Source organism: Pseudonaja textilis, chromosome 1 (genome assembly GCF_049901715.1).
Source record: "Pseudonaja textilis isolate UNSWEBS1 chromosome 1, rPseTex1.2, whole genome shotgun sequence".
Classification (NCBI taxonomy): Eukaryota; Metazoa; Chordata; class Lepidosauria; order Squamata; family Elapidae; genus Pseudonaja; species Pseudonaja textilis.
This window is the reverse complement of record NC_141990.1, coordinates 330,323,165-330,351,133: the sequence shown is the minus strand read 5'-3', so window position 1 is coordinate 330,351,133 and position 27,969 is coordinate 330,323,165. Positions and strand designations below refer to the sequence as shown.

The following is a 27,969-nucleotide window of genomic DNA, read 5'->3' as shown; positions in this document are numbered from 1 at the left end:
ACTTGCTTCTTAAAAAGTAACCATTTAAACAGATTAAAATCATATGCTGATGTTATTTCTCTAGTTTCCTTACATCTAATTTTCTAACTGAGGTTGTTTGCTGATACAAATCTATCATCATCATCACTGGACATCATTTGGAGAAAAAAATTAAGTTATAAAGTTTAAGAAAGAAGTATAAGCAATTTTATGAGAAAGGTACAATAGTCTAAGACTAAGCTCCTATAAGTTTGCACTAAGTCGTAGAATAAAAATTTAGTTGAAACTAGCCTTAGAAAGTCAAAATTAATCTAACAGTAAGTATTCAGGTGTGTGCAAATTTAGGAACTATCTTTCTTTCCAAAATGTATTATTATACCTGTAATCTTGATCTTAATTCTGATTGTTTGGAAATAAACTAAGTTTCTGCTACCAGAAAGTGATCATAAGACTGTAGTTTGCTATATGTGATTTCACTTCTAAGGGCTGTTTTAAGTCTTAGGATGAAGCAGCACTTTGGATTGAAGACAAAAGGCTATTCTAGAGGTGCATCTCTTTGAACCAAACCCCATTTTTTCCCCAGTAGCCTATTTCTATGCAAAGGACAACCATGCCATCTTGTCCAAAATCAGTTTCTTGAAGGAATTTGGCAGTGTACTTTGTAGTTTGTGTAGTTTGTCAGTCCAGTTCATGAACTGGAATAGACATGGCAACAGGTCAGCCAATTGGAGACTGTTCGATTAGGCATGGCAACAGGTCAGCCAATGGGACTGTTTGGATTACACATGGCAACAGGTCTGCCAATGGCGACTGTCTGAATTAGACATGGCAACAGGTCAGCCAATGGGGGCTGCTTGGAAACGGAAACATAGTATTTGTTTGTATGGGGCCATAAAAGACTGAGTGTGGTTTGACTTGCTGAATTGTATGTAAGAGTTGGTTTGTCCTCTGTAATCTAGGCCTCTATAAATCTAGGCTTCTAGGCCTCTGTATCTCTCTACTTTGTCACGACTTGCTTCTGTGAATATTGCTTCTGTGTCCCTAGATTGGTATGCTGACTTCTGCTGTATGATATTGTATATAAGGAAATTTTCTTATGTAAATGAATCCTGCAGAATTATTTTACTTGTGTGCAGGTCAGATGTGTTGCACAAACTCTGACAGAATTGAAGGCAGGGGTCTCGTGAGCACCCAATTCCTTTCAAAACTCCTTTTTTTTGCTTTCCATTCTGAAAGACTTTTCAGCCCCCATGCCGGTTTCATCATTTTTGATCAATCCTAAGTAAATCTTGATCAGAGTTGTAAGAGCAAACGTCTCCTTTTTTTGGTCAGGGGAAAGCAAGTCTTCTTAAAATGCATCGGGCCAAATAAATGGGATTAAAGCTGAGGTTCTGCAGCCTGCTTATTCCTCCTCACCCTCACCCCACCCTTCCATACTCCTTCCATCATCAGGATCCTACTTTGGAGATGCCCAGATGCCAGGAAGAAATCAGCAAACCCTTAAAGGAGATGAAATAGAGGTGGAGTTGGAGAGTGATGGAGGGAAGGACCGCGTCTTTAAGCTGACGCACAAGGCTTTGGAAGAGAGAAAAGATGAGCAGGAGCTGTGGAGGGCAATACGGACAAGACAGAGAGACAAAGAGAGAGAGAAAAAAACATGAAAACTTAAAAGAACCCGTAAAAGAAAGGAAGAAAGAAAACCATGTTAAGAATGTATTAAAAGTTGCTGATAGTCCTTGGCTTTCTTGGGGTGCAACTTTTTTGAATAGCCGGGGGACGTTTTTGGTCCTAAACGTATCCGGATAAAAATGGCACATTTACCTGGACCAACACTGTTTCTGGTTGTAATGGAGCCCAGTGCAATTTACCCCTTTCCCATTTTCCCTTGGCTGTTGCCTCCCATATTCAAGAATGCCATACCTCCTTGAGGCGGTCCATGTCTTTGAGGTAGAATCCAATGTAGAAAAGACTTAGGTATGAATTTACAAACTGAAACTGTTTGGAGAAGAGAGAAACAAGCCATAAGAAGAGACAGTTGATTAAACAAGATTAAGACTAAATATCTATGGAGATTCCCAATCATCCAGTTCACAGTTATCCCAAAGGTGCTTTTTCAAGAGGCAACTGGACTTTCTGGTTTTTCTTTGAAGATGTTTTGCTTCTCATTCAAGAAGCTTCTTCAGTTCTGAGTGGATGGTGGGGAATGGAAGGATTTATACTCCTTTCAGACAGCTGGTCAAAAAAGAATGCAAATTCCCTACCATCCGCTCAGAGCTGAAGAAGTTTCTTGGATGAGAAGCAAAACGTCTTCAAAGAAAAACCAGAAAGTCCAGTTACCTGTTGCAAAAGCAACTCTGGGACAGGATTAAGATTGTCTCATTGTTTATCTCTAGTTTTGGGCAATCTACCAAAGGGCTGTTACTGAATTATTGAACAAAAATAGTCCGCTAAAATCAAAATGAGATGAATCTTCATTGAGACTAAACAGTCCAGATAAAGAAAGAGAGAGAGTACATTTTTGCACACCCCATCACCATTAAATTTTGGTGGATAAATATAATTAGCAGTATTAAATAGCAGCATTACAGGGAGTCCTTGAATCATGATCGTAATGGAGCTACGACGTGATGGTTGTAAAGTGAGTTGCTCGCATGATCTTATGAACTTTTTGGCAGAAGTCCTTAAGTGAACAAGGTGGCCATTAAGCAAATACAGTGGTCATTAAGTTAACCCTTGTTGTTTGCTATGGCCTAGTTTTGCCAAAACAGGGCCATTTTTTGTAAAATACGCTGCAAACTGCCAGATAACATGACCATTTGCCAAGCGCCTGAAGTCTGGATATGTGACCCTAAAGAAGGCTGATCGTCAGAACTTCAAGTCTGGGTCATAAGTATCTTCAAGATAGGTCCATCAGAACTTCAAGTGATTCCTAAGCAACCAGTTGTAAGTTGGAGACTACCTGTAATCTTGCTCACTGAGGGACTTTCTTACCAAGGTTCACCAAAGAAAACCAAAGCCATCAAAAGTAACAGGCCCCTATCTGGAGAAACTCATCCTACTGGATTTTTGAGACGGTGTCCTACTTTTAAAACTGGAACGGAACAGTTTCAAAAAGCCAAAAGGCTCAACTTACCAAGACCATTTTGATGATGAGGTGTTTTTCGTAGGCACTCTGCAAGCGATAATTTTCTGCAAGGAAAAGGAACGAGGAGGAGGAGGTGAGAAGGTAAAACGTGGCAGTTTGATGGGTCTTTTCTAGAACCAGAATAAGCTGACTTCTCAAGGGCAGCAGTGAACTAAAGCAGAGTTTACTGGTAAATTTGAGCAAACACATAAACCTCTTTGGAACAGCCATATGTCAACAATTTACTGGCATTTGGTGGCGCAGTGGTTAGAGTGCTGTACTACAGGCCATTTCTGCTTCCTGTTGTCTGCCTACAATTTGGCAGTTCAAATCCCACCAGGCTCAAGGTTGACTCAGCCTTCCATCTTTCCGAGGTGGGTAAAATGAGGACCCAAATTGTTGGGGGAAATAGGCTGACTCTGCAAACCGTGTAGAGAGGGCTGTAAAGCTCTATAAAGCAGTATATAGTAAGTGCTATTACTCTTGCTATTCCTGGAAAATATTCTCTAAGTAGTAGCCATCTCATGGCTGAGAATTTGAGATGAGCCAGTATCTGCTGTCTAAGCAATGGCGTCTTAAAGTCTGATTCTCTAACACTTGGCATTTCATGATGGCACAGTAGAGACACTTGACAGATATGGTCAGACTTGCCAGATCAGATCCAAGTGGAATCATTTAGTACCATATCTTACCTCAGGCAAGTGCCCGTGAGAAGCTCAGAAGAAAGACATAAAGTAAGGCTCGTTTCCAGCTTAGCCTTCAGGCATCTGCGGCAATGCTTTCCTATCTTTCATAACTGAGGTCTCACCATTCCACCAAAGAACGTGAGCTCTACCAAGCCAAAAACAAAAACTCCACTCCCCACCCCCACCCCAAGAAACATTTCAAAGCATTGGATGATTATCTTCATCAGCTGTTGTAAGTTTGGTACAGCAATCAAACTGCTGAAAATCATTCCTTCTGCTGTACCTCTAAAACGGGCCAAATTCTGGGAGTTGAAGTCCACAAGTCTTAAAGTTGCCAAGTTGGGAGACCCCTGCCCTAAAACCAAAGAGTGTTTGGCTACAGTGAGAGCAGTTTTCCCCCAAAACAAAAAATATATATTAAACTATAGGTAGTCCTTGACTTACAACGGTTCATTTAGTCACCATTCGAAGTTACAATTGCATTGAAAAAAGTGACTGAGGGCCAATTTTCACATTATGGCCGTTGTAGAATCCTCACACCATGTGATCAAATTTCAGACCCTTGGCAACTGACTTTTACTTGTGACACTCAGTCTCCCAAAGTCATGTGGACACCTTTTCTGACAAGCCAAGTTTGACTAATTTAACTGCAGTGAACAACTGTGACAATAAAGGTCGTAAAATGAGGCAAACTCACTTAACAGCAACATAAATTTTGGGCTCAATTGTCATAAGGTGAGGGCAATCTATAATATGAGAGAGAGAGGCAGGGAGAGGGGGAGAGAGGGAAAGATAGAGAGGGGTGGACAGAGGGAGGGAGGGGGAGAGAGAGAGAGAGAGAGAGAGTACTAGCATGCAATACTTTTATTTTTAGAGCATGCAATACTTTTTATTTTATTTATTGCTCCAATATTAGATTTTGGGTAAGAACTTCTAGTATGCTCAGGGGTTCACAGCATCCAGCTGGAGACTAGCTGTATTGTCTCCCTTCTCTGCTCTTCTTTCTCTTGTGGGCCTTTCCCTGATTTAGGGAGGAAACTTGCGTAGCATCTAGACCAGTGTTCCCCAACCTTAGCAATTTTAAGGTGTGTGATCTTCAACTCCCAGAATTCCACAACCAGCATGCTTGCTGGGGGGAATTCTGCGAGTTGAAGTTCCTACATCTTAAAGTTGCCAGGTTAAGAAATATTGATCTGGGCTTCTTCTGGAAATTCCCAGTTTCTGCGCATCTCTTGAGTTGGACACAATCAAAACGTTTCCTCGGATCCATTTAAGGTTCCATTTAGCTTAGTTTTCTTTGGATCAGAAGATGTGCAATCTGGATATTTACCCATATCATTTAGCCAGTAGGCAATTTTTCTGTAGATTTCATCACAGAGGGTGACAATGACGGCCAGCATGATTTTGGGCAAGAAGCGAACAAGGCGTGGCAGCTCCTTGATGCTCAGCACAAATTCCTGATGGAGGTGGAGAAAGAAAAAGATTGGAGAACCAGGATTGCATCACAACTGATCAGTACAAATGGCTTTTCATAAAGGCAGAGGGTTCCTTGTTTCTACCAATTCCTATTGCTCAGTTATTTCTGTTCTATGAATTTAAGCATTTTCTAAAAATAAAAAAAAACCAACCTAGTTTGACTATCAACAAAGCTGTCTACAGACAGTCCTCAATTTACAACCATCGTAGGAACCCCATGGTCACGTGATCAACATTCAAGTGCTTGGCAACCAGCATGTATTTATCATGATTACAGCATGCCAGGGCCCTGCGATCCCTATTTATGACCACCTCAACTAGCTTCAAACAAGCAAAGTCAATGGGGACCATTGGATTCATTTAACTGATCATCTGATTCACTTAACAACTGCAGGGATTCACTTAACCACCATTGCAAAAATGGTGATAAAATTGAGTGAGACTTAACAACTGACTTGCTTAACAACAGGAAATCTGGTCTCAGTTGTCATAATTCAAGGATTATCTCTATTGTCTGTCTGTCTGTCTGTCTGTCTGTTTGTCTATCTATCTTTCCATCCATCCATCCATCCATTCAATTTACATTTCTCTGTTTCAATCAAGACTCCTAGCTGGTGAACAAAACACATTTAAAATATTGCCAGTAAACTATATAAAAATAACATCTGCAATAAAGTAATAATATAAGTTAATCAATATCAATCAATAACATTGATTACTAATATATATCCACCGGATCAATCCTGTCACTCAATTACCAGTAGTAACCTAATTAATTCAGATGGTATCAGCTCAATCTAGAAATGCTCCACAACTTTGCTTAGCTTAAATGTTTTCCTAAATGACAGCAGGACGGAGGCAAGTCGAATGTCAGCAGGGACTCTTCCAAAGAACGGGTCCAGCTCCTAGCCTCAGCTCCTCTCACTTCCCAGGCGTAGCTCACCACTTACTGCTTTTCCTGAGATGTGCAGGCCATACCTGAACCACTGCAAATGAATGGTGTGAATTGCACCTTTAGGGATCCTTTCGAGCAATCTTTCTCAACCTTGGCACCTTGAAGATCCATGGACTTCCATCTCCCAGAATTTCCCAGCCAGCTCTGCTGGGGAAGAGATTCTGAGAGTTGCAGTCCACATATCTTAAAGGTGCCAAAGTTGAGACTAATACTTTAGATATTCGTTGTCTCAAAATATCAATTTGTTAGGATAGTAATATAGTACCCAACTACGGTTGCTATCCAGACCAGCACCATCCTCAGTGGGGAAACGAGGGAAATGCCACAGTTAAGCTAAGAGAAATTAAATACTACTCTTGTTTGTCAGTTTGCATTGCATAGGGTATTTTAGCCCTTGCTATACAGTACTGATATAATACCGTGGCCAAATAGTGATATATTATCTAAATTCATGTTGGAGCCTTGGTTAGCTAATAAAATGCATTATCCTCATTGATAGTAGCAGCTGGGAAAACATTCTAAGGATGATGATTAGCTGATGAACAGCCAATGGCATTATTTTTCACCCTCCTCCATAAGATATGATGCCACCCTCTTCAGGACTATTAACAATGAATAATTAAACTGAGTAAGAGGTAAAATGAATATGTCTTCTCTGAAAGTGCAGGAAGCATTATAAAAGTTACATGCCATGGCTCTGAGATAGCTGAAGTATCCCTTTTCTTTTCAGAACCTTAAGGATCAGCATGACACTGTTTAAATCTTAGGCTGGGGCAAGATAAAGGCCAGACTTGTGTTATGAACAGCCAGGACATCTGATGGAAACAACAAATAAGACACCGGGACTGGATTGTTGGACCCTGTCTGCCCACAACTCCAGGACCACCTCACCTGCAATTCGAAGCAGCCCAGCATGGTAAGGAAGACAAAGGAGAGGCAGAAGATACAGATGGGCACGCTCACCAAACACTGGAAGAGTAACCGCTTCCAAGGCGGGTAGTAGAACTCTTCCGTGTTGGTTACTGGGCTGATGCGCTTCACACCCTGCAAAGAAAGGAGATACAGATACAGATTAACAGAGTTGGAAGGGACCCTGTAGGTCATCTAGTCCAACCCCGCACCCAAGCAGATGCTACATCATTTCTGACAGGTGGCCGTCCAGTCTCTTCTTGAAAGCCTCCAGTGATGAAGCTCCCACAACTTCTGAAGGCAAGTGGTTCCATTGGTTAATTGTTCTCACTGTCAGAAAGTTTCTCCTTAGTTCCAGGTTGAACCTCTCCTTGTTCAGTTTCCATCCATTTAGAAAATAGCTGGACCCCTTCCTCCTCCCTGTGGCAGCCCCTCAAATATTGGAACACCACTATCACGTCTCTCCTGGTCCTTCTCTTCACTAGACTTGCCATGCCCAGTTCCTGTAACCGTTCTTCATATGTTTTAGCCTCCGGTCCCTTAAATCAACTTTGTTGCTCTTCTCTGCACTTTTTCTAGAGTCTCAACATCTTTTTTATAGTTTGGTGAACAAAATTGGACGCAGTATTCTAGGTGTGGTCTTACTAAGGCTTTATAGAGTGGTATTAGTACCTCACTTGATCTTGATTGACATGCCTAGATTTTATCCATGGACATGGGCAGCACAAATTATTATTTTTTAAACTTGTATTTTCTTCTTTTCTGAGCTAGATCAGACACCACTGACCCGGAACTGAGGCCGAGGTTCTTCGATGGACTCTGCTGGTGTGTCCAGAGTTCCCCACTTGTATGCAAACTCGGCTCCTCGGCGTTTCCACTCCTCCAGGAACAGCGTGGACCAGATAACATTGAAGATGGCAAATATGACAGAGCAAATGTCCCGGCTGGTCTAATTAGGAAGGGAAGAGATGATTAATGAAGAGCAAAGAAGAACTGAAATTTCCACTGTTTTAACAGCTACTAAAGAAGGTTGTCTATCCCAACTATCCGTCAATCAGAAAAATCAACTCCAACCATTCTCCTGGGATGAGAATGTCACCAATAAAGAAGAATATTGGTTGTTCAGGGTTGCTAGTCTAGCACTGGTGATGTTAGATGTTGGTTTGGGTAGATGTTTGGGCAGATGTTGGTTTGGGTAATGAAACATCTGCAAGAAAACAATCAAGTTCAAAGAGCACCCAGGACCCCTCATGGTAATATTAACAACCAGGAATCTTGGCCTGACGTTTAACTTAAAATTCACCTTCCCACAACAGCCAGCCAGATAGATCTGGTAAGACAGGAAGGGAACAGCCCTTCCCTCTGCACCTTCGCAGAAGGACACCAAACATTTCATTTCAAAACATTCCTAGCACAAAATTTCAGACATGTCTCATTTCAAGTGTGAACGGTGCTGCTTTGAGCATAGGACTGCTCTGGCTGCAAATGTAAATGCGTTAAGGCTTGCAGCATTTTTTTTTGAGCCTGAAATCTTTGCAAAATGTTCCAGACAATCCATTCCACTCAAAACAGGATGCTGTACTTGAAACATTTCAAAACGGGAACATTTCACACACTCCCTGATGGGAAAAATCCTTAGGGTTGGTTGGTGATCAGAAGCCCTATGGAGGATACAGGAGCTTTCCCGAGTAAAGGTAGACTGCCTCTGAAGCTGGTGGGTCATTGTTAACCATGGATACCGATAATCGTTGATCAAGAGAGAAGATCCCTTTTGAACAGATCAAATCACCCATCTGATCCAGCATCCTATTCTTCATCATGCTCCGATGTTTCCCAGAGGTTCATCAACAGGAAGGAAAGTCACAGCCTTAGGTAGCTTTAGTTTACTTAATTGGTTATGATAACAATTGGTCCTCAATCTGCAATAATTGGGATCAGAATTCCAGTTGCGATGTTATGATCTTCTTTGCTACAGTTGTTAAGCAAATCACTACAGTTGTTAAGCGAATCATGTGGTTGTTATACAAATCCAGCTTCCCTTAGAGACTTTACTTGTCAGAAGCCAACTGGGAAGATGGCGAAAAGCTGTCACATGATGGTCACACTGCAAACCATCGTACATACATGCTGGCTGCCAAGCACCCAAATTTTGATCACGTGACCGTGGGGACGTGGCAACAGTTATAAAAGCAAGGACTAGTTGTGAGTCATTTTTTTCAGTGCTGTTGTAACTTCAAATGGTCATTAAACAAATGGTTGCATATTGAGGACTATCTATAACAGATGTTAGATCCATCCTCGGTTAATGTCTGATCATCATTAAAAGGCACTGGGTTTTTGTACATATGTCCATAGGGAATGGATAAGCAGAACATACAAGAACTAATTCACCTATGGCATTAGCAGTCCCAGGTTGAATTAGGGTTTCATTTTTAAACACTGAGAAACTATAGAGAAAATGTCAAATGATTAGCCAGGATAGTAAGCAGAATCTCAGTGAATACAGGCAGATAATCTGAATACAAGATCCTGGAAAGAATCACAAAGGGCACTTGTTTTTTTCTGCATTGTCTTCTTCCTAGACAAATAAAGCTTTCCCACTGTTAGAACAGCCCAAAGTGGGACTTTGATATGGTCCAGTAAGCTCAAACCGATTCCAAGCGTTCCCTGTTCTATTTCTGCCTAGCTTCAGGTGGTTTGCCAAGTATGATTGCATTTGGAGAAGGAAGATCTTATGAGCTTGCCTTAAGTGACACAAGTCTTGAGTTTACTGTAATACACACCACATAATGGCATGCTTAAAGAGTCTCAAGGAGTCACAACTGTACCACGTGTGCATTCCTTAGCTATCAGGTGGTTGATTGGCCTCCTTGTCTATCCACAGAGATGCTGCTAGTTAAGAACTGAAAGAAGTCTTTACCTTAACAGCTGAAAGCCAGATTGGATTCTAAAGTGAAAGCAATCCAGTTACTGAGACGCTTGTATCAGTATCTCTTCCTTTAAAAAACAAAAAAACAACCTTCATTTGGAAGAATGTGACATCAAAAGATTCACAAAAGTTCAGGGCTTTGACCTTTTCAGCCCTTCTACATTCCTAGCCTATTTAGTTCCAGAGCCAAAGAAAAATGGATTTAACCTTTATAAGGTTAAGACGGGGCCAACCTAGGGATTAGTCGCGGCCATCTCAACCTGCCAGAGTGTTGTCATCAGTTGCTCAGGCCCATTAGGATTCTTGGGGATAAAAGGAAATGCCACAGAGTATGTTGTGACATCATGGGCCAAGCCATTGACTTCCATACTTGCCTGCAATATCACGCAACAACTACAGGCTGATTTAGAGTTGCCCACTACTGTCTGTATGTGTCACTGCAAACTTGTACTGCAAAGGGTTTGATGGGTAAGTATAACCCTAACCCTAACCCAATTGCGTGTGGCGTGGGGTGCGTGTCCTGCACTCCAATTGGCTTATCCGACTTCCTGTTCTGTGCTTTGCTGTTTCAATGGCCCCAAGCCAGAATTTTATATTTGCACAAATATAAATGGAATGCCTATGCAAACATCCCTGAATGACAGACGCATACATTCCCTGATGTGTAGCGCCAGAGAAGTCTGCCGGGGCCTTTAATATGACCGTGTATTCATCATGACATCACAATGCATCCTTCTAGTTCAGGGGTGTCAAACGCACGGCGTCACGTTGATGTCACATGACATATCATGACTTTCTCTCCCCCCCCCTTTGCTAAACCGGAGGTGGCCGTGACCAGTGCATGACTCATATGGCCTATAGGCCACAAATTTAACACCGCTGTTCTAATTTGTAGCAAATATCTATGATGAGGCCCAATTCTATGGCCCTTCAGCAAGAGGACCTATCCAAAGGACCTTTGGATAGTGAGAAGGGCAGCCTATAAATTACTATTACAATTCTCCTTTCATATCCCTGGTATTTTCCCACCGAAGGACTCCCTATTTATCTACTTCAGGGATGTCAAACTCACAGCCGGATGCATCACATGCTGGCCATACCCACACCCGGTTTAGCAAAGGGGGGGGGAGTCATGATATGTCACACAATGACGCCATGACGATGTGAGTTTGACACCCCTAATCTACTTGCAGTTGCATGCTTTCGAACTGCTAGGTTGGCAGGCATATACGTTTCATAAATAAAATCAATAAATAAAAAGTCTTGGGGTGGTGAGCACCAATGGGGCCTTTTCCATTAATTTTCTAGAACTTTATTCCTGGAAAGTTATGTGTGAATTCCCTGGCTTGTTTTTAAGGCAACCATAGAGTTTTTCTTTAATTATCCTAATTGGGATATTTTAAAAGAGTATTTTATTCTATTTGTGGTTTTCATTAGTGTCTTATTTATTTATTATAATTTTATACCTCTGGAATAATCAGAGTTCTATTAGGATTTTTAAATAACATTATGAGCTGCTCTGGCACAGATAACTCGGAAGAGTAGTCAATAAAGGAATGAATAACAGCAATAAACAGTTCTAAAGGAACCGTAAAGGTAGTCCTCAATTTACAACAGTTAGTTTAGTGATTGTTTGACATTACAACGGCACTGATTTACCTATGACCATTTTTCTCACTTATGACCACAGCAGCATCCCCATGGTCATGTGATCAAAATTCAGATGCTTTGCAATTGACTTGTATTTATGACGGTTTCAGTATCCTGGGGTCATATGATCCCCTTTTGCAACCTTCTGACAAGCAACCTCAATGGAGAAGCCAGATTCATTTAACAACTATGTTACTATCTTAACAACTGCAGTGATTCACTTAACAACTGTGGCAAGAAAGGTCGTAAAATGGGGCAAAACTCAGTTAACAAATGTTTCACTTAACAATGGAAATTTTGGGCTCAATTGTGGTCATAAGCCATGGACTATATGGCCAATGATGATGTTGGCAGTTATGGCTTAGCAGCAAAGGGAGTATCAGATTACCCTTCACAGAAAGAGGAAAATAAAACTTCTAATTGTCTCTGCTCTATCCTTGGACAAGATGGCTCCTCGCATTTAGAAGCTAATGATGCTGAAAATGCTGACACATCATTCTCTTCCAGGTTCTCCTTTGCAATTCCTTGCCTAACAGGATTAGGGGCTTCTTGGCAAGAACAAAATGGAAGCATTAAATGATCATGAAGCAGGAAATAAGGTGAGCCTCCAGGCCAAGACTCGTTGTAAATTGAACATGAGTGTTCTGGTTCCTTCTTTGTTAGAATAGGAATTGGCAGCCTATGTAGGAATCTAGAGAGTTCATCTAAGTGGCAAAGTAGGTGGGCTTATATGTGCATAGAACAGTGTTTGTTCACCCTGGAAACTTGAAAATGTATGGATTTCAACTCCCACAATTCCCTAGCCAGCATGATGGGCTGAGGAATTCTGAGAACTGAAGTCTAAACACAAATAGCTCCTGACCTATTACTATAGAGATTCTCAGTCACCCAGGTCACGGTTGTCCCAAAGAAGCTTTTTCAGGAGGCAACTGGACTCTCTTGTTTTTGTCTTTTCAAGACATTTCACTTCTCATCCAAGAAGTTTCTTCAGCTCTGACAGGATAGTGGGGAATGGAAGGATTTATATTCCTTACAGACAGCTGGTCATTTGCATCCTTTTAGAGCAGGGGTCCCCAAACTTGGCAACTAGCTATGCTGGCTGGAGAATTCTGGGAATTGAAGTCCACAAGTCTTAAAGTTGCCAAGTTTGGAGACCTCTGTTTTAGAGGGTCGTTGAAGCACTTGGAGGTTTATCTGTGTCCTCAGGGTCACCTGAGTAGTGCTTCTTGGATGAGAAGTGAAACATCTTCAAAGAAAGAACAAAAAAGTCCAGTTGCCTCCTGAAAAAGCACCTGCAGGACGTCTTGACTTATGACCATTCATTTAACAACTATTTGAAGTTACAATAGTGCTAAAAAAATATATGGTCCTCACACATAGGTGTGGTCTTCACACTCAGAATTGTCATAGCATCTCTGTGGTCATGTGACCAAATTTTGGGCACTTGGCAACCAGCAGGTATTTATAATGATTGCAGAATATCCAACATCACATTATCACCATTTGCCACTTTCCCAGCTGGTTTCCAACAAGTAAAGGCAATGGGGACAGCAGGATTCAACTAATGACTGTGTGATTCACTTAAATGACCGAAGTGATTTGCTTAAGGACCACGGCAAAAACACAAAATCATAAAATTGGGTGTGACTCATTTAATAACCATCTTGCTTAGCCACAGAAATTCCAGTCCCAATTATGATCATCAGTGGAATACCACTTGCATCTCCAAGTTGCCAAGGTTGTGAAACTCTGGCATAGAAATAAAATATATACACAGAGATGAGTTCTTGTTCCACCCATCCCATCACCTGCCTGCATGCATTTGGATTCTGCCATAGGCAGGTGAATATGGCAATTTTAGGCAGCATCAAATCTGTCAAAATGAGTTTTTCCGTTCTCTCTGTCTCCAGCATTTTGCACTTCACCATTTACAATTTCTTGTGCATGGAACTCATTGATAGTAGAGGGAGGAGAACTGGATGTTCACAGGGTAGCAGGGGCTGTAAAAATAGTTTTTTAAGGATTGCTTGTGGCCCACAGCTATTCTACCTCTCTTGCAGGTCAGCATTTTCTATGGCTTTTCCTCTCTCTGCCCTTTTCCCACTAAATTCTTAAAGGGCTGTTGTTTTTCAAACTCTTCCACATAATCTTCCACATCCTTTCAAGGTGTCAAACCTTCTATAACTTTTCTTCTCATAATCAATCCTGCCTTTTCTTCCTTTTCCTTTTCCAACCAGCCTTCCAAGCCCCGCCACCTTTTCTGTCTATGGAGATGCTCAGTCATCCAGATCATGGTTGTCCCAAAGGAGCTTTTTCAAAAGGCAACTGGGTTTAGTTTTTCTCTGAAGATGTTTCATTTCTCATCCAAGAAGCTTCTTCAATTTCGAGAACTTCTCAGAACTTCTGAGAACTGAAGAGGCTTCTTGGATGAGAAGCTAAATGTCTTTAAGGAAAAACAAAGCCCAGTTGCCTTTTGAAAAAAAGTACCTTCGGGACCCGCCTCTCCCCCCCTTTTCTGTTAAATATTTGTCCCATCCCGCTCAGCTTCATTCACACATGAAAATGATCCCTGAATTCTGAGGCAAATCAATGGCGAGAATATAATTATAATTCTATGTAAATATTTCTATATAAATTCTTCCTTGTAAATAGATGCCACTGAATTTGTTCTACCTCTATCGAAAGAGGATGAGAATCAGATTTCTTGGAGGCCTGTGTATATGCAGTTCTCTTTTTTCCACACATTACTTTTTTCCTCCCTTCTCTTCATCTCTATCAATAATAACAAACTGTAGGCTATTTGGCTTGTACCAGAGGTGGGATTCAGTCCGTTCGGGGGAACCGGCTGTTGAAATTATGCCCAGTTCGATGAACTGGCTAATCCCACCACTGGCTGACCCTGCCTCAACCCGTTTTTCAGGCTGTTTTCGGCTGTTTTGGGGGTGAAAAATGACACAATGGATTGCTTTTTAATAAGCTCAGCCTCCAATGTCTTACTTTCCTTGGTGATAGGAGAAGAATGCTTTGCTGGTCTCTCCCCATCCTTTCATGGGGTGGGGAGGGCCAAGAAACTGAGGGCTGATTAACTCTTTCATTTCTGGAGGTGTTACATATAGGCCCAAGGCCTGGGGAAAGTGAGAGTGGCCAGGAGGCAGGGCTGGGTATGAAGAGTGATATTGAGTTGGCCACGCCCACCCAGTCACATGACCACGCCCATGCCCATCCAGCCAGTCATTAGGGCAGAGAATCGGTTGTTAAATTATTTGAATCCCACCACTGATTTGTACCCTAATAATACTGACTATTTCAAATATATATCAATATTTGAAATATTTAACTATTTCAAAATATCTAATATTTTGAACGCTATAGTTCAAGGTTCACAGGGTATTTAAGAGGCTTCTAATGGACATTGGGGTCTATGATGCCAAGTAGCCTATAGCTTAATTGTTATGATTGTTGGAGGTGTCGAGAAGGAAGGAAAAAAGTAATGAAGTATGGAAAAAAGAGAAAGAATATATCCTGTATATATCTAGGCTTACCAGAAATCTGATTCTCAGCTTCTTCAGGTAGAACTAGAACAAATCCAGAAGGCTACCATGCCATTGCAATGCACTTCAACGCCTCACCTGGTCATTCTCTGTGAAGGTGTAGAGAAGGGAGCCAAAGACAGCAGGATATACCATGGCTGATGTGTAAAAGCCCAACCATGCGAAGTACATGGCAATCTTCACTCCAAAATAGTCACATATTTCATCTGGTAGAAGAAGAGGGACAGTTTCAGGAAAACATTAAGGACAAAACTTGAAAAGGCAAGATTACTCTTTCCTAAAACTGTGCTACTAGAGAAATCTCTCTGTTCAATCAAAGAGCAAATTACATTTCATTAATACCACAAAGGGGCAAGGAACAAGAATGATCTTTTTTCCTCGGCTGTCAGGTAGTCTATACAGTGGTTATCAACCCAACAATCCTACCTCAATTCATTTTCCTGTTTCTGATGCCCTGGGACTTTTCAGCTTAAACACTTTTTTTCTGGACAGGTAATGTGAAAGAAAATTCAGAAGTACAAGTAGCCTTATTTATATCCCATCTGGACTACTACAGTATATTCTACATAGGGCTGTCATTGAAGACTGATCAGAATACAGTAACCATATTATTGACTGCAATCACAGGTAGTCCAATCATTTGACTGCCTACAATTTATTTGTTTTCTGTCAGTTGTTTGCTGGTTTCTCACAAAAAGTTCCCATTGTATAAAATGGATTCATTTAACGACTGACACAAAAATGGTGACAACTATGGCTTTGAAATCAGGAAGGAAGACCACCCCGACCCTAACAACTACTTTAACTTCTGCTCCACCAACAACCCAAAAAACCATTGAAGAATCTCTAATAGGGGAAAAACAGTCTAATGTCTCTAACGTTAACATACAAGCTACCCTACTATCCCTGCAAGAAGCAATATCTAAGATGCAAGAAATAATGATTAAGAATCACAATGAAACTAGAGCAGACATTAGACACAAAAATGGTGCAAAATAGGGTCTGGGAACAGCTAACAATTGCAATGACTTACAACCATAATTCTGGGTTCAACTACAGTTGTAAGTTGAGGATTACCTGCATACAGTAGCCTCACTGGCTGCCATTCTACTACATTCTAAAACATTTCAGCCAAGTTGCCAAGGTTGACAAATACTAGACTAAATTGACGGGAATGTGATGGCTGCTAATGCCCCTCTATGCTAAGGAGACCCTTAGGAGACAAATGATACAGCTTAACTGGGAGTCAGGCTAAATTCTCACAACTGGCTCTTTTCTTGGATGCAATATTGAAATCATTTGCCATTAACGTCTTCTGAAATATTTTTAGATTACCCGATCTACCTCATAGTTTGCCCCCACACCTACAGTAAATACTACCCAGCTCTGCTTGTTTCAAGGTCAGCCAAGTTCAGGGAGATGCTACCACCTGCTGAGATTTTCTGACTACTTTTTCCCAGAGGCAAAGATTCCTCTCAAGAGACTACATACTTCTCTGCCAGCATTTTCACCTAAAACATCTCCATCCATTCTTCATTTTCCATATATTGGGTGAACATATGAATTTAATATAGAAGTAACTATTAACTTTTTACTAATGACTACTTTTTGACATGTTAGCTTTATATCTTTTTGGTATGTTGCTACACAGGCACTTCTTGTGAGATAGGTGGCCATAAAAAGTAAATAAATAAATATTTTACCAAGATAGGTCTAGATTGCTGTGATTCATATAAAACTTCAAATCATTCTCTCTCTTACAAAAAAACTCTGTATTTTCTCTACCTCTTTTGACCTCAACCAATTTTTATACTTTCACTATGTTTTTAAACTATTTTTTCTCTATATATCTTTCTTCCTCATCTTTTGCAATAATAATTTACTTCCAATCTTCCCCCCATCATACGGAGCTTCTTTCACTTCCATTGAGTATCTTTTTTCATATTTAACATGAAGGCAACTTCACACACTTAGAAAATAATATACAACTTCTAGCTGCTCCTGATACTGCCACTATACTATATTTGAATTGCAAGGTCTGTATAATCAATAGATGGCAGCAAAGAGATAAAAAAATAATAATCCTTTACTGCCATCTTGTGTTTGCCTGAATTATAGCAGATCTGGTTTTCCGAGCTTAGTGAAGTCTGTTTTGTAAAATGCTTATGCTGATCTGACTCAGCATGAAATAAATTTAGTTCCTTTACCCATTTACAGAGAAATGGTTGGGTTGAGATCATGTTAGAGAATCAGGGCCTTTGTGCTGGGCAAGCAATAGCCCTGACTCACTTAGGCAGCTTACGATTTAAAATGGTGGGGTGGGAGAGCATTAATTTTCAACTCTAATAAAGCAAAACAAATCTCGTGAGCTACTTTAGTAGAATGTAGGGAGAGAAAAAAATAGGTGGAGGTAGGACTCTAATAAAACTTCTAGGCAGAGACCTATGTGAGTCAAGGGGCCATACCCAAAGGCTGGGCTTCACAAATGGCTTGTACCCACGATTTCATCAGCCGATTCAGAATCCGTTGCTCATGGATGGGGAAGACTTGCTGAAGGATACCACGAGCAGCCAGCTCAGGGACTGTGAAAAGAAAGAAGGAAGAAGAACAGAGCAGAGCAAAAATCCAGAAATCTCTCTTTTTTAGCTCTCTACACTAACCGTAGCCCACTGGGCCCCATTCCTTGGCACTCCCGTGGTCAATCATATCCCTCGGTAGAGAGCTACTGTGCTAGCAATAGGCCACAAAACAGACTGAATCTGGAAATGCATTCCATAGTAAGAAGGGAGCCGGCCAGCCTTTTGAGATGGAAGGCCCATTCCAGTGGTGGCATTCTACCAGTTCAGCCCAGTTCTGCTGAGCCACTAGTGCCGATGAGCAGCAGAGACTGAACCACCGCTCTGCTGTTGGGCCTGCCTGCCCACTCGGGCTCCCATATTCACCTTTATTTCCTGCTTTTGAAGTGCAGCTGCTTTGCGCGGCACAGCAGAGTGCCGCGCAGCAGCTGCTGAAGCGACAGGGAGAGTGCAGGCTTGTAGGAGGTGAGTTGGAATGCCTCTGTGCCTGCACAAAGTGCGTATTTGGCACATGTGCACATGTGCAGAGCCCACCCACCAAGCCACGCCCACTGAACCGGTGGTAAAATTTTTGAATCCCACCACTGGGCCCATTCAGACTGTTGAAAACGTTCCATGAGCATTAATGTCAAGGAGCTACAATGGTGTTTCTGTTTTGGTCTATTAATAAAATAGCAGTGATTTACTAGAAGGCAAACATTGAGGCTTTTCCTCACTATAGTTCCTCGTCCTGCCTTCAGAGGGTTCTGGATTGTCCTGTTCTGCCTATGTTTTGTTTGCCTTACAGGTGTGAACCCTTTCAGACAAGAGATTAACCCCACTCACCCTGTTTATTTTCTAACTATGCTCAAGTCAGGCCCAGAGGCAAACTCAGTCATTTGGTGCATGAGGTCAATCAATACAATTTAAGCTTGATCCAAGTTTAAATACCACAATATGAAAGAGCAACAACTGAACACAAAATGCAAAGAAAAAAAAGAGAGAGAAAGGATAATAAATATGTGATGTGTGTTATGGCCCTCAAAAAATGATCTGGATTTTATCCAAATTTCCTTTGTTTGTTCAGTTTATATAAGCTGACACAATTAAACAAGCCAATCTAGGCATCATGCAACATATTAGAACAATAAATCAAGCAGGAAATGGGGACAAACAGCGAAAAACAATGGATATATTACTATATTGGAAAAGGAAATGCCAAGAACTAAGGAATAACAGCCCAGAATCAGCATGGGGTGATAAAATTGCTGTTAGGAATATGAGTCATCTAACAGCTATTTGGGTTAGAAATATATAAACCAGGATAAACATTTTAAAACTGTATCTTTAAGAAAATGCAAAATTGTAATTAGGTGTGGGTTCTGAAACGGCCATAAGATGGAGCCAGAAACCTGGTTTGTCTTAGTCTGAGTCTCAGAAGAGAGTGTATCTGTTTCCTTCTGTTGGAAAGTATTGGCGTTCCTCCATTTTTCCTAATTGACTGATATTCCTGGATTTGATGTAAGTCTGATACTGAACTGTTTTTGACACTGGAATTTGTTATTGGATTATTCCTGAACTAACAACTGACTGATCTTACCTGTGAAAGACTTTGGACTGCCTATTTTGAACTTTGTTTAAACCTTTCTGGAAGTAAAAACCTATACTTACTGTACAGTGTATCTGTGTGCTCTGTCTGTATTATTCAAACACTACTCTCTATACGTCTCCCTGTATGCGCTCATTCTCCTAGTGGGGAATTACCTCAACAATTGCTTTCCACCATGGTCTGCAGTATGTGATACATTTTAAGGGATTTTCTAAAAGATAGCAGTGTTAGGATTAATTGTGTGGCATTTGGAAGGATAAGCAGGGTTCTTCCCCCCTCTTCTTAATCTCTTTTAGAGGGTACTGTTTTAAATTCAACATCATCTTCCTTTCAAGTGCATACTAATATATATTTAGGATATATTATTATAGTGTTCAAGGTGTTTGCACAATGCGGTGAAAAAAAAGTCAGGATGAACAAAGCTCTCATCTTTTTATGTGCCTTGATGCTTTTGACAGCAATGATTACGACAGACTAAAATAACATGTGTGGGACCTAATGCTTGGTCCTCTTATAATAACTAATGAACTAATGTATCTTTATTATTCCTCCTCACATTCCTCCCTCACATTTATTCCATCTCCATTTTTGAACTAGGTACGATTCCTGTGTAATGTTTTCCTGCTCGGTGCTATCTGGTTTTCTCATGTGCAAATACAGATAGCCCTCAGTTTATGATCACAACTGGGATTATAATTCCCATTGCCAAACAAGGCAGTTGTTAAAACGAGTTGCATCCGATTTTACGACCTTTTTCCTGCCACAGTTGTTAAATGAATCGCTGTAGTTTTTTAAGCGAATCATGTGGCTGTAGTTGGAAGCCAGCTGGGAAGGTTGCAAATGGCGAGTCCATGTCCTCAGGATGCTTCAACTGTCATAAATACATACCGGTTGCCCAGCACTCAAATTCTGATCACATGACTGTGGGGATGCTGTAATGGTCATAAGTGCAAGGATGGTCATAAGTCACTTTTCCCCAGTGCTATTCTAACTTCGAAGAGTCGCTAAACGAATGGCTGTAAGTCCAGGACTACCTGTACTGTAATCATAATTTCCAGCCACCGAAAGACAACCTTCTCTGACTTTATAGCATCTTCATCTAAGACAAGGGTGCTTTAAGCTAGCCAGCCCCTCATCTAGCCCCCACTTCACCCTACCCTACCCCACAAATTTCAGGGAAATTTGTATTACTTCATTTCTATAAAATATTTAAACCACACCATAGCTGTCCAGAGGTGAAGGAAGGCAAAGACAAATGTTCTTCTGTTAACTTTCTTCATTCTCCTGCATTTGCAATTTCTACACTTTGCCCTACTTAAATTTTCACTTGATTAAAATTCTTTCCAGCATGATCAATTTCAGGGATGGCTTGAACATGGGAATTGGGGGCAGGGAAAGTAAGGAGCAAAGGCATCTAATTTGGCAAGTGAGTATTAAATGTTCTTTTTAAAAATGGTCTTGATTTACGATTCAATTTACTTAGGAAGGAAGACGTGGTTCCTGTCTCAGATAATATGTTCAGCTAAAATTCCAATTACAGCAGTTTTGTTTCAAGATCGACAGGTGAGGATTTGAGACTTTCCCTTCAAAGGGCCAAGTTTGGCCCAAGTATTCTAGCTGCTAACCCCAATCCTTCCACTCTTCAGTTAAAATAAATCACAGATAAGACTAATCCGAATTAATAGACATGAGGATGCCTGGATTTATGAGATTAGTTATTATTGTAATTTGATGCAGCCATTATATCCCCTTCTGGCTTTCTGCACAGTCTCAAAGACATTTTACCAACAAGCATGGGGAACAGTGGCTGTGCTGATTGTTTTGATGAACGGATTATAGGTAGTCCTTGCTTTATGACCACAATTGGTCCCAAACATTCTGTCATTAAGTGAGGCAGTCAGTGTGTGAGTTGCGCCCAATTTTATCTTTTTGCTGCATTCATTAAGCAAATCACAATGGTTGTTAAATGAATCATGCAATTGTTAAGTGAATCTGCCTTCCTCCATTGACTCTACTTGTTAAAGGCTGGCTGATGATCATATAATCCCCGCGATGCTGCAACCATTGTAAATACCTGTTGCCAAGCACCAAATTTGGATCATGTGACCAAGGGGATGCTGCCCATAGGTGGAAGGACTGGTCATAAATTACTTTTTTCAGAAGTGACGCAACTTTGAAACAGCGGCATAATGTATGGTCGTAAGTAAAGGACTACTATGGGCTGTACGTTTTATGTATTTAGTATCTATTTTATATGCTATTACATTATTTTCCTCTTGTTTTTAAAAGGTTCTATCGTTTGCTTTTACATTTGTTTCAATCGTTTGTAAGTTGCCCAAGGCCATTCACGCGAGAAGGGTGGCTATAGAAATTTGAATAATAGGTAAATAAATATTTCGTTTCAAAACCAGACTTTGCTAGCATTGAGCAAATGCAAAAGACATAGCACAGAGAAGATTCAGCATGGCAAGGAAACGCGTAAAAAAATCCAACCCAATTCTGGTTTTAACTGGCAGAGGCACAGTACTGAGTACATCCCATCTGCAGGCCCCCATCCCCAACTCACTGATTGGCTGCCCTTCCAGGAAGTGGATGTTATGCAGCACTTCACCCTGCTTGGCCCGCAAGTTCTCCAGCCAATACCTGATGATGTTTTGACGTTCCTGAAAGCAGGATGGAAAAGCCATGAAAAGTTTGGGTTAACAACCTCTCATTCAAAGTCATGTCCGTGACTGGATCGTGTCTCTACAGCTCTCTTGAAAGCCATTAATTCTCCCCTACTGGATCGCAATGTTCCACTCGTTGTAAATTGGGACACACAACTCCAACCAAAGCAAAGGCAGAGGACAGGTTGTTCCAGGACTGAGGAAATAACCCCACTCAACAAAGCTGTCCATGCGGGAATTATGGCTTTGTGTGGTGCAGGTCTGTTCTGCAAGTGTGATAAAGCTGGGAGCAGCAGAGTGTAAGTATGGAGGCTATGGATAGGGGTGCCCTATAACCAGACAAACCCTGTTTTGGTACACAGCACGGGAAAAATCAAGAGTTAGGAGGGGAAGCCCTGAACCAGGGCTCTCCGAAGTTGGCAACTTTAAGACTTGTGAACTTCAACTCCCAGAATTCCCTTGCCATCATGGCTGGTTCAGGTATTCTGGTAGTTGAAGTCCACAATCTTAAAGTTGCCAACTTTGGAGATCTCTGCCCTAAGTGGGAAAAAACGAGTTGCTAAGTGGATGCTCCTATGGGATTCCCAGAGGGAAGAAAGTTTGTTGAAACCAAACCCTCAAAAATGGAGATTGTGGGGTAAGAAAGGAGAGCCAGAGGAAGGTCCTCTCTGTGTTCAAAATGCATCCAATGAATGCAAAGTAGGTGAATTCGTCTATTAGTCTAATTGAAATATTGTGCTAATTAGGCTGCCAGATTCGGAAATCTGGATTATGACAAGCCTAGCCATGAGGCATTCTTAGCCTTGAACGACATTTGATTTCGTTTCCACTGAATTTTTTTGAATTTCACACTAAAAGAATACAATCCTGTCAACATGATCCTCCCTCTTTGCCTTCAATAAACATTGCAATTTGTGGGCGGTGTTCAGATGCCTCATCCAAAGCTTTGGGACATGAACGCAACACATAGGCCTAGGTCTTAACCAGTGGTGGTATGTTACCAGTAGTAAAATAAGCCTCTGACAATCAACTGAGAGGAGAAAGGAAAGAAAAAACGCAGGATTGGCCCTTCTGCCCACCCCTGTGCTTTTCTCTTGTTTATCCTCTCAGCTGATTGGTGCTGCAGGCCTCAGCTAGTATGTGGAAAGCTGTGTGTGCGTGTTAGGTGGCACATGTTGGGTGTGTGTGCATGCGCACGCGATCACCAAACTGGTAGTGGAATAGATAGGATCCCACTGATGGTCTTAACCGAGTTCATTGTAGAAGGAGAAACAGAGGGCCATTAGCTATAAGGACTCTACAGAGCTTCCCTGCAGAGTGGCAAACTATTAATAAAAAACAGCTCCTTGGGGACAGATCAGAGAGGTCTCTGTCCTCCTTTCCTGAGAGCACTGAAGTAATAACTGTTTGTGGAACCCGGAGTTTGTCTGACCTAGCAATTCTTTCAATCTACCCAGCAGGATCGTCTGCAGAGGTCCTTAACAATCAATGGATTTTCTACCAAACAGCAACTAAAATCAAAGGGAAGGGGGATTTTTCTAATAAAGGGAGTAGCTCAGGGTTGACATGAGGGTTCCTTGGTGTTCCCTGAGCTCGCTTGTTTTCTTGCAAACGTTTCATCACCCAAACTAGGTAACATCATCACTGCTAGGAGATTTTCTCCTCTTCCCTGCCCCAGAGGACTCACCTGAGAAGTGAAAAAATAGAGTTCGTTTTCTATGTTCTCGTAGATGTAATCTTCCTCGCAGGAGAAACTGCGCATGCCACCCCCAAATTCAGCCTTCACAGGCTTCCGCAAGCCAATCTCGTCCGCCCCCCGGAGCAAACTGCCAAGAGAAGGGCAAACAGGAGAGTGAGAAAATGAAGTTCACCCTGGGATTTATCATCTCTCCAGCTTTTGTTTTGTAGAAAAGATGATCTTGATAATGGAAGTCTGCAAAAAAAAAAATGTTAGCTGGTACTGGAATTCACGGCAGTAGTTTTTTTGCTGACCAAAAGATAGGTGAAAAATATTTCAATTTAGCAATGGGGGAAAAAGACCCTAAGAAAATCCAGAATTAAAAAAACTAAACTTGTTACATTTCAAGCTGTTAAACTACAGTTCCCAGCATTCTTTTTCCTTCACTACGCTGGCTGGAGAGCCTAGAACAGTGGTGGCGAACCAATCGGAGCGCGTGCGTGTATGCGCGCGCCAGAAACCAAAAGAGCAGCTCTACGACGCACGTGTGTGGGAGCGCCTGAAGCAGGAAGCTTAGCTTCCCAGAGCACACGTGCACACCAGCCACCTAGTATTCTGGTTTCTAATGCGTATGCGCACCAGGGAGCTGCTATTCCAGTTTCCAGCGCTCCCACGGGCATGAAGACCAGATGCCGGGTGCACATGCGCACGCCGAACCCAGAAGAGCAACTACCTTGTTTTGGGTTTTCTATGTTTGCTGGAATAATGTGGCTTTTCTCTTCCCAGAGGCACCTGACAGTGAGGTGGGTGGCATATAAATTTAATAAATAAGTAAATATGTCCTGTACTGATTTATATGTATACACATGTCTGCAAATTGGTGCCCTTCAGTACAAATATGTAAGATACTAGAGTGAAAAAAACTGATCTACAACATTCCGGTTCAATGTGTGAAGGGTGAAGGATGTGTGTTTGTGTTTATTTTCATGGTCGTGGTCATGATGTGCACTGAAGATGGTGTTTGATTTTGTTGTACGAGGTGCAGTGACAATAAAGTAAACTAAAAACTAAATGTCGAATATAGTAAGATGATAAAATCCATCTACTGCTTTCTGAAACTCGGCAAGTAGTTTTACTATTTTATGTTTACTCTGATTAAGGAGAAACTGGACTCAGCAGATGACCTTTAAGAGACCACAAGAATGTCACAGATTATATTACCTACAGTATGTTGCATTCTGCACAATCTTTCTGTGATGGAAAGGCACCTGGAGGAGTGTTTACAACAGAGTTTTGGCAACACTGAGCTTTCTCAGAGAAACTGTGGAGCCTCTTATAGAGAGGAGAGAAGAGGTTCAAGACAGCTACACACTAAAATATCTCAGGATTAGAACACAAGTGTCAAACTCAAGGCCGACCTGGAAGTAGCAAAGGACTGGCCTGCTGTGCCTCTGGCAGTCAAAATGGGCTGCACGGGGCCCGTGCACAGCCCCCGTGCAGCCCATTTTCAGCCTGGACAGCCTCCAGGTGTGGGGGCAGAGCCCTAACCCTAACCTGTGCCCCATTTTGGCCAGCAGGGTGCTGCAGGTGTCCATCCCGTCTCTCTCCCCGCCCAGCTGGCCCATGGATTCGGCCCTCGAAGAAATGCAGTTTGACACCCCTTGATTAGAAGATTATACAGGTAGTCCTTGAATTACAACCAGAATTGAGACCAGAATTTCCATTATTAAAGTCAGTAGTTAAGTGAGTCGCACCCGATTTGATGACCTTTTATTGCCATGATTCTTAAGCGTTTTTCACTGCATTTGTTAAGTGAATCATGTGGTTGTTAAGCAAATCTGGGTTTCCTCCATTGAGTTTGCTTGTTGGGAAGGTAATGAATGATGATCACATGACCCTGGGATGTGGCAATCATCATAAATACATGCCGGTTGCCAAGCAACCAGAATTTGATCCTGTGACCATGGGAATGCTGCTACAGTCGTAAGCGTGAGTACTGGTCATAAGTCACTTTTTTCAGTGTCATTCAAAATTTTGCATATTAATTAAATGAATGGTTTAAAATAGAGGACTACTTATAGTTTTGTTTGGCAAGATTCTGTCCATTAGGTATAAGGAAGTAAAGAGTGGAATTCAGTTGGATTTTGCTGTGTCATCTCTGGGTTTGGGCCTGGCACTGTCCTACATTAAAAGACCAGGAAGAAATATCTTTTCAGCCAACTTTCCCGTAAGTCTTACATTTTGAATACATAAGCTCTTGGGTTCAACTCCAAGTTCTCCAGATGAAAAGGTGATAGCACAGAGACTGTCTCCTGACACCATTGAGATTTGTTGGTGTTAGAGAAGTTAACCCTGGGTCAAGTGGAGTGACTATTCAAAGATACAACGGCACTGAAAAAAGTGACTTATAACCATTTTTCACACTTACAACCATTGCAACATTCCCATGGTCATGTGATCACAATTTGGGCACGTAGCAACTGATTCATATTCATGATGGTTGCTCATGTGATCACCTTTTGGTTCTTTCTGACAAGAAAAGTCAATGGGGGAGCCAGATTCACTTTAACAACCATTTTACTAACTTAACAACTGCAATGATTCACTTAACAAATGGGGGCAAGAAAGATCGTAAAATGGGGCAAAATTCACTTAATGAATGTTTCACTTAGCAAAAGAAATTTTGGGCTCAACTGTGGTCATAAATGGAGGACCATATGTAGTCTGATTCTATAGAGTAGGGATCCTCAAACTTTTTAAACAGAGGGCCAATTCATGGTCCGTCAGACTATTGGGGGGCCTGGACTGGCTGGGTGGGCATGGCTAAGTGGTCATGTGACTGGGTGGGCATGGCTAAGTGGTCATGTGACTGGGTGGGCATGGCTAATTTAGCAGTCTATTAAATAATACACATAAATTAAACTTTAATTTGTTATGCTCCTGGGGGTGGAAAGCAAGTTAGTGAAGGAATGTGGCTGCCTTGGGGTGTGTGTGAAGGACTTCTGTTTGTGTGTTTGTGTTTGTGTCTTTCTCTCTTTCTCTCCCCCTCTCTCTTTGGAGATCAGGGAGGCTTCTGTGACCCATTTTTGGCCTCCTCGGCCTCCAGAAGGCAGGTGGGAGCTAGCAGTTAGGTGGGACGATGTGGACGGGGCAGCCTTGTGGTCCCGCACAGGCTGGATTAATGGCTTTGGAGGGCCATATCTGGCCTGCAAGCTGTAGTTTGAAGACTCCTGCTATACAGCCATGGTGGCACAGTGGTTAGAATGCAGTACTGCAGGCTACTTCTGCTGGCTGCCTGCAGTTTGACAGTTCGAATCTCACCAGGCTCAAGGTTAACTCCGCCTTCCATCCTTCTGAGGTGGGTAAAATGAGGACCCAGATTGTTGGGGGCAATAGGCCGACTCTGTAAACCGCTTAGAGAGGATTGTAAAAGCACTGTGAAGCGGTATGTAAGTCTAAGTGCTATTGCTGTTGCTATATAAGCCTGCACCATGTAATACTGGAAAATATATCCATTTTCAATATCTTTAGACCAACGTTTCTCAACCTTATCAACTTTGGGATATTTGAACTTCAACTCCCAGAATTCTCCACTTAGCATGCTCAAAGGTTGAGAAACGCTAAGTCTTTATTGCCCATCTACTCTTGCCAACTTGCCTATCTATGCCTCTTGCCAACCTCCAAGAGGACTTACCTTTCATAAGTTGCTGTGACAAAGAATGCATAGACCCGGGTGTGTTTGTGGTGCCGAATCTGGATGATGAGCTCTGGGATTCCCAAACGGATGTGGTTCAACAACCATAGTAATGTGTGGTCATCAGTTGTATCTGGTAAGATGAAACACAAATGCATGCTTTCTAATTATGCGAAGACTAGTTGCACTTGCAATCTTCCTCCAGTTGGAAGTTAGTGGCATTCATTTATTCATTCACTCACTCACTCATTCATGCACTGCACGCATTCATGCCAAACATAAAAACACACCCCAAACACCCACATTCATGGTTCCAATGCTTTGGGATAGAGTTGGAAACATACTACTCTCAGGATCCCTGATTATTTGCTACGTTGGCTGGGCCTTCTGGGGATTAGAGTTCAGCTATAATTAGGAGGCACCGGTTATGTCTGTCCCATGTCATAAATAATACTCAGTATGACATTGGGTAAGACTAACACTCCCAAGAGACAGAAAATAAAAGGGA

At 41.7% G+C, this 27,969-nt stretch overlaps 1 protein-coding gene across 6 annotated transcripts in view; it reads right to left on the bottom strand.

Annotated features, from left to right (window-relative positions):
- ANO8 (anoctamin 8) overlaps window positions 1-27,969 on the bottom strand; it is a 66,590-nt gene that overhangs the window by 15,166 nt on the left and 23,455 nt on the right. For 3 of the 6 annotated variants that reach the window (XM_087922828.1, XM_087922829.1, XM_087922827.1), the window contains exons 3-13: window positions 27,462-27,594; window positions 23,777-23,915; window positions 21,990-22,086; window positions 17,725-17,841; window positions 15,338-15,465; window positions 7,917-8,078; window positions 7,112-7,264; window positions 5,120-5,246; window positions 3,113-3,168; window positions 1,900-1,974; window positions 1,440-1,583 (exon numbers count right to left, since the gene is read on the bottom strand). In XM_087922828.1, coding sequence (XP_087778954.1) covers window positions 1,440-1,583; window positions 1,900-1,974; window positions 3,113-3,168; window positions 5,120-5,246; window positions 7,112-7,264; window positions 7,917-8,078; window positions 15,338-15,465; window positions 17,725-17,841; window positions 21,990-22,086; window positions 23,777-23,915; window positions 27,462-27,594 — 1,331 coding nt within the window. The remainder of the gene's footprint in view (window positions 1-1,439; window positions 1,584-1,899; window positions 1,975-3,112; window positions 3,169-5,119; window positions 5,247-7,111; window positions 7,265-7,916; window positions 8,079-15,337; window positions 15,466-17,724; window positions 17,842-21,989; window positions 22,087-23,776; window positions 23,916-27,461; window positions 27,595-27,969) is intronic. The other 3 variants (XM_026698879.2, XM_026698877.2, XM_087922830.1) reach the window with 1 other exon arrangement.